Below are 16,457 nucleotides of genomic sequence, written 5' to 3'. Positions count from 1 at the left end.
GAATACGGTGCCCCGGAATATGAGGTCAATTCACAACTTCTCCAGCTTCAAATGCACCTTAAAAACACATATTTTCAGGCAGGCTTATCAAGCTACGTAAAACTACTATTCCTCGAGTAAACCTCAACCTGACCAACTTCTCTGGCCTGAACTCGATCCTCTAACAGTCCCAAACCCGAAGCAAATCGTCCGGCACCACTCCTTTCAGTTCAATTATGGCTTGAATCCTACTTATCACAATCAACTACCTTATATGCTCCGACTCCTAGTGTTTCAGTATTAGCTAGTGATGATCGAGCATGCTCGGCCGAGTACCGGTTCGTCTCGAGCATCGCTATGCTCGGCAGATCCGAGTGCTTTGCCGAGTACCACATGTGCTTGAGCGCAGGGGCGTAGCTACAGGCTCATGGGCCCTGGTGCAAGAGTTAGACTTGGGCCCCCCGTCCCTCAGTGCTTTGTGTGTCTTCTTATGCAGCACAAGGGTCTTTGGGCCCCCTCAGGCTCCTGGGCCCGGTAGCGACTGCTACCTCTGCACCACCTATAGCTACTCCCCTGCTTGAGCGCCATGCTCGAGTCTCCTCCCCGGACGTTTGGCGCCTTCTAAGCAGCCAATAAACATGCTGGTAAGTATTGCCATCACTGTAATGCCATTAGACATGTTTTCTACTGGCATTACAGTGATTTGCTGGCCGGCACACATCATCGGGTGCTATATAGCACCCGGTCACGCGGGTTCGGCTCATTGCGAGTCAGGGAGAGCTGCTGTTAGGAAGGGACAGAGCGAGTGTAGCGCGAATTTGATCTCAAAAAGTCCTTTTAAGGACTATTGTTAGAGGTGGCAGCAAAATTTATTTTGGGGGAATAATTTTTTTGTGTCAGGGCGACCGTTAGTGACATTCATTTTCTGCATTCTACAAACGCTGCTTGCTGTGACCAGTGAGAAGCAAATCAGCACTGATATCTAGGCTGTGTGTGACGCCTATATTTAATCCAAATTGCAGTTACACAGTCAGTTTCTGCATTAAACAAACTCTGCTTGCTGTGACCAGTGAGAAGCAAATCAGCACTGATATATAGGCCGTGTGTGACGCCTATATTTAATCCAAATTGCAGTTACAGTCAGTTTCTGTATTGTTCAAACTCTGCTTTCTGTGACCAGTGAGAAGCAAATATACACTTATTTCTAGACAGTGTGTGAGGCCTATATTTAATCCAAATATCAGTGACATCCAGTGTCAATATGAAGAAGGCGAGTATTAAGGGACGGGCAAGTAGACGTGATTCTGATGGTTCACGCAGAGGCCGTGGACTGTGCCTGCTGCCAGAGCACAAGAAAAACAGTCATCCATGATACCTAGCTTCATGTCCCAGTTTGCAGGGCGTCGCAAGACAACACTCTTGAAGTCAGACCAGTGCGACCAGGTGGTCGGTTAGATTGCAGCAGATAATGCTTCCACTGGGTTAAGCACCACCCTGTCTTCCACCAAGTCCAGTCTCAGTAGAGAACAGTCTGGTCAACAACACAATCCTCACCCTGATAATCCTTCCTCCCACCATGTACAGTAGAGTCTGGCCAAACAAGCGATCCGGTACTCGGATGTTCCGAGGAGCTATTTTCACCCCCATCACTTAATTTGGCCCTCTCCCCAAGCACTTTTGAAGAGGGACATGAGATCTTGTGCCCTGATTCTCAACCTCTAGAGCCTTCACACTCACACAAGATGATGTGTTTAACCCCTTAAGGACTCAGCACTATTTCACCTTAAGGACTTGGCCATTTTTTGCTAATCTGACCAGTGTCACTTTAAGTGCTGATAACTTTAAAACGCTTTGACTTATCCAGGCCATTCTGAGATTGTTTTTTCGTCACATATTGTACTTCATGACACTGGTAAAATGAAGTTAAAAAAAATCATTTTTATTTATAAAAAAATACCAAATTTACCCAAAATTTTTTAAAAATTGCACATTTCCAAGTTTCAATTTCGCTACTTCTATAATACATAGTAATACCTCCAAAAATAGTTATTACTTTACATTCCCCATATGTTACAAGGCTTAGAACAGTGTTTCCCAACCAGCGTGCCTCCAGCTTTTGCAAAACTACAACTCCCAGCATGCCCGGACAGCCTTTGGCTGTGCGGGCATACTGGGAGGTGTAGTTTTGCAACAGCTGGAGGCACGCTGGTTGGGAAACACTGGCTTAGAAGTTTAGAAGCAAATCTTGAAATTTTGCAGAAATTTAAAAAAAAAACATTTTTAGGGACCAGTTCAGGTCTGAAGTCATTTTGCGAGGCTTACGTAATAGAAACCACCCAAAAATGACCCCATTCTATAAACTACACCCCTCAAGGTATTCAAAACTGATTTTACAAACTTTGTTAACCCTTTAGGTGTTCCACAAGAATTAATGGAAAATAGAGATACAATTTCAAAATTTCCCTTTTTTGGCCGATTTTCCATTTTAATAATTTTTTTCCGGTTACAAAGCAATGGTTAACAGCCAAACCAAACTCAATATTTATGGCCCTGATTCTGTAGTTTACAGAAACACCCCATATGTGGTCGTAAACTACTGTATGGGCACACGGCAGGGCTCAGAAGGAAAGGAATGCCATACGGTTTTTGGAAGGCAGATTTTGCTGGACTGTTTTTTTTCTCACCATGTCCCATTTGAAGCCCCCCTGATGCACCCCTAGAGTAGAAACTCCATAAAAGTGACCCCATCTAAGAAACTACACCCCTCAAGGTATTCAAAACTGATTTTACAAATGTCGTTAACCCTTTAGGTGTTCCTCAAGAGTTATTGGCAAATGGATATGAAATTTCAGAATTTAGATTTTTTGGCAAATTTTCCATTTTGATAAATTTTCCCAGTAACAAAGCAAGGGTTAACAGCCAAACAAAACTCAATATTTATGACCCTGATTCTGTAGTTTACAGAAACACCCCATATGTGGTCGTAAACAGCTGTACGGGCACACGGCAGGGCGCAGAAGGAAAGGAATGCCATATGGTTTTTGGAAGGCAGATTTTGCTGGACTGGTTTTTTGACACCATGTCCCATTTGAAGCCCTCCTGATGCACCCCTAGAGTAGAAACTCCAAAAAAGTGGCCCCGTTTTAGAAACTACGGGATAGGGTGGCAGTATTGTTGGTACTAGTTTAGGGTATATATGATTTTTGGTTTCTCTATATTACACTTTTTGTGAGGCAAGATAACAATAAATAGCTGTTTTGGCACCGTTTTTATTTTTTGTTATTTACAACATTCATCTGACAGGTTAGATCATGTGATATTTTTATAGACCAGGTTGTCACGGATGCGGCGATACCTAATATGTATACTTTTTTTTATTTATGTAAGTTTTACACAATGATTTCTTTTTTGAAGCAAAAAAAAATCATGTTTTAGTGTTTCCATAGTCTGAGAGCCATACTTTTTTCAGTTTTTGGGCGATTACCTTGGCTAGGGTATGATTTTTGCAGGATGAGATGACGGTTTTATTGGCACTATTTTGGGGTGCGTGTGACTTTTTGATCGCTTGCTATTACACTTTTTGTGATGTAAGGTGACAAAAAATGGTTTATTTAGCACAGTTTTTATTTTACATTTTTTACGGTGTTCATCTGAGGGGTTAGGTCATGTGATAGTTTTATAGAGCCAGTCGATACGAACGCGGCGATACCAAATATGTATACTTTTTTTTTATTTATGTAAGTTTTACACAATAACAGCTTTTTTAAAACAAAAAAAATTATGTTTTAGTGTCTCCATATTCTGAGCCATAGTTTTTTTATTTTTTGGGTGATTGTCTCAGGTAGGGGCTCTTTTTTTGCAGGATGAGGTGATGGTTAGATTGGTACTATTTTGGTGGGCAAACGCCTTTTTGATCGCTTGCTGTTGTACTTTTTGTGATGTAAGGTGACAAAAAATGGTTTATTTAGCACAGTTTGAATTTTTTTTTTTTTACGGTGTTCATCTGAGGGGTCATGTGATAGGTTTATAGAGCCGGTCGATACGGACGCGGCGATACCTAATATGTATACTTACCTTCCCCCCCTATTTTTTACCAATTTTTTTTAACTTTATTTGAGGAAAATGACGTTTTTATTTATTTTTACTTGAAACTTTAAAAAATTTGAGGCAAACTTTTTTTTTTCAACTTTTTTTTTCACTTTATTTTTTGTCACACTTTGGGACTTGAACTTTTGGGGGTCTAATCCTTTACAATGCATTCCAATACTTCTGTATTGGAATGCATTGGCTGTATGAGTAATACAGTGTGTATTACTCATACAGCTTCCGGCCTGTGAGATCCAGGGGGCTGGATCTCATAGGCTCTTCACCGGAAGGCAGCGTGATGCCTTCCTTAGGCATCGCGCTGCCTTCCATGACATCGGGTCCCCCCTACAGCCGCATGGGGACCCAATGGCACCGCCGCCGCACCAGGTAAAAGCCGCAAACCGCAGGTCTGAATCACGGGACCCCCCTGGTCACGGGACCCCCCCGCGCATTTAGCCGAGGTGCCTGCTCAATGATTTGAGCAGGCACCTTGTTCCGATCACCGGGCGTCGGTGATCGGAACAACACATGACGTACCGGTACGTCTCCCGCGCTGCACCTGTACCGTCGCAAGCACCATCAGCGACCACATCCATTTCCCTGTCCCAGCGCAGCGTCCAAATGTCTTTACCCCAGGCATTTGAACGCATGTGCAAATACCCAGCCACCCACGCACAGGCCATGGCACTAACCGCCCAACTTTCTAAGTTACTGGCGGTTAAAATGTTGCCATTTAGGCTTGTGGACTGATGTCGGTGGTGCCCTTCCATCAATTTGTTTAAGTTTCAGCTTTGCAACCATACTCCCCCCGGAACCCAAAGACTTTAGTTTCCCAGAAAATGCTCGGCGGGAAATGGGAATAACGCTGCCGGGGATCGTCTTCGAACCTCCAACTTAAGTTGTTGATTAATGAAAACGTTTGTGGCAACAAAGGTTTCGGCTGTGGTTCGGCTTGCGCAGGTACAAGAATTTCACCTCTACAGGTACAATACAGATGCCACCGGCCGTTCCTCTTCCAATGAGTTCAGTTTGATCGTCCAAGAGTCCGGTCAACACAATCAAAACCACCAGCCGTCCCTCTGAGTCATGGCCCCAGTTCCGAAAATCACAAAAAATTTTGTCTGAACTTACTCTTTATATAAAAGTAAATATACAGGAAAGAATGTTTCCTAACAATTTTTCATCTAAAATCGCTTTTATCTTTGGTTTTGTGAGTTTTATGGTCAGTCTGTAAAAGCGGCGTACAACTCGGGCAACATCATTACCAGCAGCGACATTGTAGTCCAAGATGCATCCAGACATCCTCCCCATGCTGTCCCTGACCCATTTCGGTGGTGTTTCCATCAATTTCTGACCTTTTCCTATGAACCAAGCACCCTCCCATCTTCAGAGCAGGGGATGCCTGGTTTAATGCTCAGGTCCTCCCATTGACTTCTATAGGGCTCGGGTACTCGGTAGAGCACCCGAGCATCCCGGTGTGTTTGGGCAGAGCACCCGAGCATCGGGGTGCTCGATCATCACTAGTATTAGCCAGTTACTTTTGTACATGAACCCTATGAATTTGTAAAGCGCTGCGGAATATGATGGCGCTATATAAATATTATTATTATTATTATTATTTTTATTATTGGTGGCTCCCAGGAGTTAGCATAAGAAGTGGAAAGCTTCTGCACATGACACCCACAGGCCAGCCCAGCGAGACAGGACTGATGATAACTGCTGTGTAGACAGGTTATTTGTTCAATATACTGTATGATCTGGGCACTGTATGGCACTATTTATCAGCTTACTCCATGGTGCTCCTCATCAACTATGTTTTTGTACATGTGTTTGTGAACTCATGGTCCATTCTGATTGCTTCTGTTTTATGCGGTTAATAAATAGAGATGAGCAAATCAATTCTAATCAAATCAGATTCAACCCGAATTTTGTACCAATTTTAGTTGCATCCGAATCCGAATTTTTGGTGGTTCGATTTGGGCATATTTTGGAGAGAGAGACACACACAGAAGATGAAAAAATAAATAAAGTAAAAAGTGAGAGACTAGAAAGCAAAAATAGTCCAAATTTGCAGGCCAGTCGATTGAGGTATAGTCAATTTGGACCCAAATTGAATGTAAACCGATTCGGCCAAATCAAACCTATTTTTTAGTGTTTCAATCATCATTTGAATAAATCATTAAAAAGTCCATAGTGGGTAAATACTGTATTTTTCTTGATTAAACAAAGGTGGTTTGAAATCTAATATGAATGTTAAACTCTGCTACTCACCCAGTTGCTCTGCTAGATGCTTCCCCCTCTCTGCCGAAACCACTCGTTCATCTTCCATGTCACATTTATTACCGACCAATATCACTTGCGCGTTGTCCCATGAGTAGGTTTTGATTTGCGTTGACCTGAAATAACAAAATTGTGTTACTTATCTTCTTAAATCCAGGTATATTGTTTTCCCAGACACATGAATTCTTAATTCAGGGGACACAGACAATAGAGAACGTCTGTACACGAACAGCACAGCATGTTCAGCATGTTTCTTAGGCCTCATCCATATGACTGTGTCCCTGTTGCTGTCTGCAAACCACGGATCCACAAAATATGGACAACATTCATGTCCAATCCACATTTTTCTTACTCCCATCACTAGAAATGACGATATAGAGGACAGGTTCTTTAATGTGCGGTACAGACATACTTTTTTTGCCAATAGAAATGAATTGGTCCGTGTGCAATCCACACAAATTGTGTATATGAGATGGAGGCACAATACTGTCATGTGCATGAGCCCCTAATCTCCAGGTCTGCAAAGAGTACAATGTTATTATTTTTTGCATCTGGGATTCTGGAAAGTATATTCCCGTTTTTCCAAATTATTTCACCAAATTAAAAATCGCTCATATTACGTGAAGTCACGGCAAAGTCATCACGGAATTGCTGCATGCATTTTTCATGGATTATAAACGCTACAATAAAAGAGCTTATGCAAAGGAGAAAGCAGTGGTAATCACAGACCACAAGTGGCCGAATTGTTTTAGAAATGTCTGCGAAAATCTGTTCCATATATCTGAATGGGGTTGATTCTGCAGCAAATGTATGGATTTCTGTTGATGAATGAGGCAGTCATGAAATTTCTGCGACAGATCTACTATGTGTGAATATATAAATTTCTATATGAAGATAAAAAATCTCACGCACACAGAATACTTATAAAGACCATGTTTACAGATGTTAAGCTGGCCATACATGAAAGCTATCCCCGATGATCCTCTCATACATATGTATGCTTTGCTCAGTCAAGCATTCATACAGGGAGTGCAGAATTATTAGGCAAGTTGTAATTTTGAGGATTAATTTTATTATTGAACAACAACCATGTTCTCAATGAACCCAAAAAACTCATTAATATCAAAGCTGAATATTTTTGGAAGTAGTTTTTAGTTTGTTTTTAGTTTTAGCTATTTTAGGGGGATATCTGTGTGTGCAGGTGACTATTACTGTGCATAATTATTAGGCAACTTAACAAAAAACAAATATATACCCATTTCAATTATTTATTTTTACCAGTGAAACCAATAAAACATCTCAACATTCACAAATATACATTTCTGACATTCAAAAAACAAAAAAAAACAAATCAGTGACCAATATAGCCACCTTTCTTTGCAAGGACACTCAAAAGCCTGCCATCCATGGATTCTGTCAGTGTTTTGATCTGTTCACCATCAACATTGCGTGCAGCAGCAACCACAGCCTCCCAGACACTGTTCAGAGAGGTGTACTGTTTTCCCTCCTTGTAAATCTCACATTTGATGATGGACCACAGGTTCTCAATGGGGTTCAGATCAGGTGAACAAGGAGGCCATGTCATTAGATTTTCTTCTTTTATACCCTTTCTTGCCAGCCACGCTGTGGAGTACTTGGACGCGTGTGATGGAGCATTGTCCTGCATGAAAATCATGTTTTTCTTGAAGGATGCAGACTTCTTCCTGTACCACTGCTTGAAGAAGGTGTCTTCCAGAAACTGGCAGTAGGACTGGGAGTTGAGCTTGACTCCATCCTCAACCCGAAAAGGCCCCACAAGCTCATCTTTGATGATACCAGCCCAAACCAGTACTCCACCTCCACCTTGCTGGCGTCTGAGTCGGACTGGAGCTCTCTGCCCTTTACCAATCCAGCCACGGGCCCATCCATCTGGCCCATCAAGACTCACTCTCATTTCATCAGTCCATAAAACCTTAGAAAAATCAGTCTTGAGATATTTCTTGGCCCAGTCTTGACGTTTCAGCTTGTGTGTCTTGTTCATTGGTGGTCGTCTTTCAGCCTTTCTTACCTTGGCCATGTCTCTGAGTATTGCACACCTTGTGCTTTTGGGCACTCCAGTGATGTTGCAGCTCTGAAATATGGCCAAACTGGTGGCAAGTGGCATCTTGGCAGCTGCACGCTTGACTTTTCTCAGTTCATGGGCAGTTATTTTGCGCCTTGGTTTTTCCACACGCTTCTTGCGACCCTGTTGACTATTTTGAATGAAACGCTTGATTGTTCGATGATCACGCTTCAGAAGCTTTGCAATTTTAAGAGTGCTGCATCCCTCTGCAAGATATCTCACTATTTTTGACTTTTCTGAGCCTGTCAAGTCCTTCTTTTGACCCATTTTGCCAAAGGAAAGGAAGTTGCCTAATAATTATGCACACCTAATATAGGATGTTGATGTCATTAGACCACACCCCTTCTCATTACAGAGATGCACATCACCTAATATGCTTAATTGGTATTAGGCTTTCGAGCCTATACAGCTTGGAATAAGACAACATGCATAAAGAGGATGATGTGGTCAAAATACTCATTTGCCTAATAATTCTGCACGCAGTGTATATAGTGAATTAGGGGAGGGGAAAAGCTGCTGCCAGACTCCTCCGATAGCAGCTTATCTCCTGAAAACAAAAGCAGTAAAAGTCCAGCATGCCTGATTCTTCTGCATGGTGGACCGTCATTGGAGAGGATGGGAGTGGTGGCGATGGCGCTGAGGGTGGTCATAGTCCTCACAGTGGTGAATCCCTCTTCGGCACTCCACAGGATGCCCATGTAGTGGTTTGAAAGATGCAACCCTTCTTCCCCTAGGGGCACACCCTGGATTTCGGGTCTCCTGCTTGTCTGCCTTGTGTTGGCTGGAGTGTCTGGATGGATAGACAGCAAGGTGCAAACTAGGAGTGCAGGAGACTGAGGGGCTGGCGGATGGTGAAGGCTATGACCAGGCCCGTTTGGTTATGATAAATAAAGTCCCTCTCACTGTCAGGCTGTTCTGGTAGAAGTTACTGCATTGCCGTTCTGCCCCATTGACTGTAATGGGGACCTATGGAGACCTGGCCGCACACAGATTTTTTTTGCCTGGCTGATTCTCAACATCTTTGCCAGGTTACGGCCAGATCTCCGCCGGGTGTCAGGTAAAGCATCTGGCAATGCCGGATCCAGACATCATCGACAGGCTGCTCCCTGCCGCAACAGCCTACCGAGATGGTAAACGCTAGTGTGAAAATAGCCTTACTAAATAGTTGATGGAGGTTGTAGCATATACACAAGAAGTAGGCACAATTCTGAAGTACATAACATGGCAGGGTTTTCTCAAAGGCTATATATTTAGAGCTGGCAAGGTATTAACGCTTCAGTTTTATACTAATGCATTCTGAATGGTCCCTCTTGCTGCGGTATTTTCTCCGGCCAAAATTCCGGAACACTTACCGGAATGCCGGATCCGGCATTCATTTCCATTGTGTTCTGGAACCTGTTTCCCGGTCTGCGCATGCGCAGACCTTTAAAAATGCAAAAAAAATAAACACTGGATCCTTTTTCCCCGGATGACACCGGAGAGACGGAGACGGAATTTCAATGCATTTGCCAGACGGATCTGCCTTCGGATCCGTCTACAAATGATATCCATTTGCATACAGATTTTCGGATCCAGCAGGCAGTTCCGGCAACGAAATTGCCTGCCGGATGCTCACAACGCAACTTACGCAAATGTGAAAGTCCCCTTAGTCATCATGAGAATGAATGTTCTGGAAGAACATACAGCAATGTTGCATTACCGTGGCCAGCTTGGTGGCTCAGTGGGTAGCACTGTCACCTTGCAGCGCTGGGGTCCTAGGTTCAAATCTGATCAAGCACAACATCTGCATGGAGTCTGTATGTTCTCCCTGTATTTGCATGGGTTTCTTCTCAGACTCCAAAGACATATTGATAAGGGATTTAGATTATGAGCTCCACTAAGGACAGCAAGTAATGATCATATCTGTAAGGTGCTGAGGAATATGTCAGTGATGGAAATAAATAAATGAAAATTTGATTACAAAAATGTCGTTCCTATGAACTGGTCATGAAGCTGTTGTACATATTCTGCAATGGTGATTAATAAATTCTAACTTGCTTGGTACAATTTTTATGAACAGTCCTTGAACATACTGGGTGAATAAAATGTCCAACTTTATAAGTTAATACTTTTCCCATTTTTTTTTTTAAAACTGCATGCTTCCTTTTGCCATTGTCAGTGTGACAACCTGCTTATCTAAGCTCAGGCATTTCAATGGACTTTCATTTTATAAACCCCTTTCCTGACAATTAGTGGAAATTGGCTTATTCCATAACGACTGTCTGTAGGCAAAGACATTGAAATAACATATAATTTATTTTAAATCTGTCCCTTTCCCTTGGTAGTAATTCTGTAATGATATGTTTTGATATTCTGCCCATCGGGGGACGCTCACTACAGATTCTCGATGGCAGCTGAATTGTTTTGGTCGGTTTAAAATCTCCCGAATAAGAATAGCGAGGACATGACATCTGCAACAAAGTGAATTATTAATGAGCTAGAAGCAAGGTACATTCGACACAGCGGAATATTGTAAACCGCCATAGAGAAGTTGTGTATGTGGCAAGAGGGGGGTAGTAATTGTGCTGCTCGGTGTGGTACTGATGCCCCTAACAAATGACACCTATTTCTCCATTGACACATCTGTAATTAAATGCTGGGCTTAATGTTAAAACTACCGAACTAATGGACAATAAAAGGTGGATAGAAAGGGCCGGTGGTTGGTACAGTTAGTGTGTGTTTCACCTCTGAATATTTTAGTGCTGCCTGAGGGTTGAAATGATTGCAGGGACCATATGGTGCTTTACTGGCAATTTTACAGCTACTAAAACCATGTCAAATGTTTTACAAGCTCTAATAAGCATAAATCTTCTAGCCCTTTATGCTCAGTAATATCACTTGCATATATAACGAGGCCGGCCAAATTTCAGCTGAACTTATCTTGTGAAACGCAAACAGCAACTAGCTGATTTCTATGAACTGCAAGCTAAGAAATAGTGATGGTGAAAAGAGCACCCGCAGCCAGGTCCTAACACCTTGGGGACCTCCTAGAGGTTTTCAGGTTCAGTCTTCGGGTTCATGTGGAATTCCGTATTGGATTCCGTTATCACGGAATATAACGGAATTCTATGACGGAATGCACCACGGAAGCCTTTAAGAGGCATTCCGTCATAATAGAAGTCTATGGGCAGCATAAGGAATACGTCTGGTTTCCGTTATGTAGGAGTCCTGTCTTGCATAAACGGAAACCAGATGGATCTGTTATGCTACCCATAGACTTCTATTATGACGACATGCAAAACAGAATGCTTCTTAAAGGCTTCCGTGGTGCATTCCGTCATAGAATTCCGTTATATTCCCTGATAACGGAATCCAATACGGAATTCCATAAGAACCCGAAGACTGAACCCGAAAACATTATAAGAACATAGTGAAATGACTGCTGTTACAGGGCAATATAGTTCCCAGCCAAACCCTCAGTCCTATGACCAGATACCTAGTAAATGAATGTAGCATATACTGATATTATTCAGTGATATTCACCCATTGACCTCTCAGTAGGCCCAGAGGCCATTGTGTCCCTTGTTAGCATTTCAAGGACAGCAGGGACACATCGTAAAGCGGTTAGAGAAGCAGATGGACCACGTTTTCTTGGCCAGCAGATTGGAAGGTAGTTGGGTGGTCATGGGGTGGAGTCCATGGAGAGGGCTGAGACACAGGAACCTATAGGACATGTGAAGCTCTGGGACTCTCTCCCTGCCACCCCTGGCCAAACAGCACTTCCCTCAGAATCAGGTTATATTAGATGTTTGCTTCCTGTGCATGTATAGATATTTGTAGATGCATGAATCTCTATATGTACCTGGTTGATCCTGCCAGTAGCATATGCTTGTCTCAAAGATTAAGCCATGCACGTGTAAGTATGCACGGCCGGTACAGTGAAACTGCGAATGGCTCATTAAATCAGGGTACTGGATGTAAGTTGATGTAGATCCAGTAGACGGTATATATTTGGGATCTGGAAATATTACATACAGATTACTGGCCACGTTTCCTTAGTGTCCAGGGAGGGCAGGAAAGGAGGCCGCTGTGTGTGGTGGTGTCCTCTATGTAATGTCTTGCATCTGTATCTTCATGTATTGTCCATTGCTTTGTCACCTCTACTTTATCAGTAACGTATTTTTTAGATATCAGTATTTGTGAGGGTTGTAGGTTACTCCTGGGGCGTATGAAGGACTGGAGGGGGTGTAACAGAATAATGGGACGGAATACGGAGAGCGCTATAAAGCTCTCATTTCCAATAGACAAATTCCCTTCATCCACTGCGAATGCACAATAATTAAAGGGGTTCTCCAGGATTTTAATATTAATGGATTTTCCTCCGGATAGGCATCAATATCTGATCAGTGGAGTCCAACATCCCACAGACCCACCAATCAGCTGTTCACGAGTAGCTCTGGTGCTGAAAACCAGTGCTAGAGTTACACAACTCCGACCACTGTGTAGGGTTGAAGTGAATGGAAGCAGTGCTGCAGTTACCAGCTCTGACAACTACACAATAGACCTACCTGTGCGGTTCCAGTGCCGGAGCTACTGCAGGACAGTGGAGTGTGTAAAATGTGTTAATTACAAACATATTTAATTAGGAAATTGTTGATCACATGGGAAATAATCATAGGATTGCCATAAATGTGTGCACAACTCATGAAAACAGTAGAGAAATTACCAGGGTTGCTCATTTTCATACCAATTATCACTTAAAGGAGTATTCCGAAGCTTTTGGTATTGATGACCTATCCTCAGATTAGATCATCAATATCAGATCCGTGGGGGTCTGATCAGCTGTATGAGGAGATGGCGCTGGCAGTGCACATGTGCCGTCTCCCTTCTCTCTTCTGTCTGCTGCTGCGGTCTATGGTCTTTGCCATAGACAGCAGCGGTGAACAGGAAGAGAAACTGTAGATGCCATCTCCTCATTCAGGCATCATCCTTAAAGGGGCTTTCCACCTGTTGGATTTGATGACCTTGGTCATTAATATCAGATCGGTAGGGGTCCGGCACACAGCATCCCTGCTGATCAGGGATCTGCCACCAGTGGCAGAACCATAACAGTGGGTGGATCTGGTTGCCGAAAGCCCTATTCACTGTGTAGTGGCCATGCCGGCATACTGCAGCTCAGCTCCTATTCACTACACAGTAGACAGAGTCTTCTGCTACATATATTATATTTACGACGCAATTATGTTTATGGCACTGGAGGCTAACAGCTGATCAGTGGAGGTGCCAGGTGTTTTACGCTCTATGATATGGTATTGTTGATATACTGTATATGGAGGATAGGTCATCCGTATCTAAAATTTGGAAAACCCCTTTAAGGTTGAGGCTTGACACTGCCTGCATTGATGGACCATAGCTAAGGAATTATTGACATTATTGCTGCTGATTTATGAGTGAGGGTCTACACATCACTACAGACTAAGGACACTGTGGTAGAGCGTGCACTATAGTAGCACCCCTTACCCCTACATATTGGGGATTCAATGAACTACTTTCTCACAGGACATTAGCTAACCTATTTTCATTTTCCTCAGCTTCAGGTGACCCGTGAGACCTACCTACCCCCTTCCCACCACTAAATAGGCTATATACTATACCTGTTCTCTCCTAAACTCACTAAACTGCCTATTCTGCTCTCTGGACACCTGTACACCCCACCAAACACATTATTGAGGTCACACACCTACAGACATGACAGACTATAACCTACAGATGTGTCCACCTTAGCTCTAACTCCAATTGAGTACAATACCAATTGAATACCATATCGCAACATGCTAGCAATACCCTTGACAGGTTGCAACTCACTTCACAACCACTGGATGGCCACACATAGACACTTACATGATAGGCATCTCGTGACACAGTATCGTGAATTCATGTTGTTCTAAAAAGCTGGTCATCACACATATCAGGACATGTCCAGCCAAGAGTAAAAATGGACACGTCTGTACATCTCTTACTGCTCTAGATGCCAAGTAATATGTTATCCCACACCCACTGCACAACATGTAACCCACCTACTCCCAGTCTCCAGCAGACACCAAGTATCTAACCTTACCCTCCACACCAGATCACAGGAACTACATTTATTCCAACACAAATTAACTCTGTCTGTCTATCATCTTCTATCAGGAACATTTTCAAATCACTCTTCTTCAAATCACTCTTCACAGTTCTTGTGGATCCCTAGAAGATATTTCAGTTTCTTGTAAATTTCATATTATGAGTGGGCGCAGTCACTCGCTGCACCCTACCGAGCACTGGCACCCAATTACTCCTCTCTGCATTAGTGACCCCCTAACCAACAGAATAGTCTCCTTTGAGAACATAAAAGTCTCCATCCATTAAACACTAATGGATAATAGGGCATTAAAATCTCGGAAAGGAGGGCCATTCTGCAGAAGCCGATCTAAAAGACAGTTTTTTTTTTCTTCAAGGCTCACTAATTATAAGAATGAAATCATACATTACGACCTACAGAGGGATCTCAGTATCTGCTTGGAATTGTGACAGCTCTGTACGTAAACCTCATTGCGAGAAATGATGGATTGTTTGCGAAAAGCTGTTATGCAAATAGTTCATTACGGCAAAAGGAAATATCACAGCAGTCAGACGAGTATTTAAGGAGCGGAGGACAGAAACACTTATCCTTTATCTCCCTATTGTACTGTCCCGAAGGCTTGTCAAAATAGAAGAAATATTCTTCTCTTGTAAAAGCACTGCGGTATCTCTCCTGAAAAGGACTTTGAGGATTCATTTATCAAGACTGGTTTGTCTGCCTGTGATATATTGTCCCAATTTTCTGTCATGTCATTGACTAATTGATTTTTCTTCAATTCTGAGTTATTTCTCTTTTTAAAGAGGACAGCTATTTAAGAAAAAAATAATAAAAAAAAAAAAATATATATATATATATATATATATATATAGCCATAGGACCCCCATGATCCAGGCATGCGCAGTGAGCGCTTGAAGCCAAGTTGTATACCTTGGATCCTGGCCGCTGAGGGAGTGCTTCTGGCCAGTTGCTGACATACAGGATAGTAGGGGTGGGCTACAGCAGCGAGGCGGGTGGGCTTGCCAGCATTATTCAGTGACTTAGCTCAGTGGTGGACACACCCCAGTGACTATACTAAGACATTATTCATGATGTTAAGTAGATTTTATATGTTGTTTTTTACACAAATATATTGATTATGAACTTCAAGAACAACAGTTTAGGAACCATGGCAGCGTGATCAGTGTGCACATGCGATTAGCTCTATAGGGCCATTCTGGTGACATATTCCCTTTAAATGATAAAATTCAGCCACCCCTGGGGGAGCACACTGCGTATAGATGTATACACCTAGTAGTGAACTGCTTGCATTAAGCTCCCCCTTGTGGCAGCAGCAAGCGCTATGACTGTCTGACAGGAAGCATTGTGATCAGCATTACAGTATTTGGTACAAATCAGGAGTGCTCTTTGAGTTACTAGCTCTAGGCACTCAGGCTAAGAAAATAGGATTGTCTTGTGGATCTAGTTAGGATTGGTGGTGGAGGGATATCTAAGATAAGAGCTGGTGGGGTCATGGTAGAACATAAATTTGAAATGTTTATTGTAGAATGTGTAGTGCCCTGGAGCAAGGGTACTTTGGACTATGGATGTTTCTGGACATTTGCCCCTATCAACTCACTACTTTATTGCATTTTTAATGGATAAAGGGGTTTTTAGAGACTTTCTGATGACCTATCCTTAGTAGAGGTAATCAGTATCTGATGTCCGACACCCCTGCCGATCAGCTGTTTGAGAAGAAACTGGCGCTCCTGTGAGCACAGCGGCCTTCTCTCAGATTTTCCTAGGCCAGTGACGTCACATTCATCAGTCACGTGGCCTAGGAGCAGCTCAGCCCCATTGAAGTGCATGGGGCTGAGCCCGATACCAAGCACAGCCGCTATACAATGTACGGCGCTGTGGTTGGTAAGCTGCGAG

The 16,457-nt window shown here is 42.8% G+C and overlaps 1 protein-coding gene across 1 annotated transcript in view; it reads right to left on the bottom strand.

Annotated features, from left to right (window-relative positions):
* Positions 1-16,457, bottom strand: part of RAB3C (RAB3C, member RAS oncogene family) — a 153,691-nt gene that overhangs the window by 14,290 nt on the left and 122,944 nt on the right. The window contains exon 3 of the mRNA XM_040420169.1: positions 6,337-6,461. Within this exon, the coding sequence (XP_040276103.1) occupies positions 6,337-6,461 (125 nt within the window). The remainder of the gene's footprint in view (positions 1-6,336; positions 6,462-16,457) is intronic.

Source organism: Bufo bufo, chromosome 2, assembly GCF_905171765.1.
Source record: "Bufo bufo chromosome 2, aBufBuf1.1, whole genome shotgun sequence".
NCBI classification, from domain to species: domain Eukaryota; kingdom Metazoa; phylum Chordata; class Amphibia; order Anura; family Bufonidae; genus Bufo; species Bufo bufo.
The sequence above is the reverse complement of the archived record's forward strand: the minus strand, read 5'-3'. Positions and strand labels throughout refer to the sequence as shown.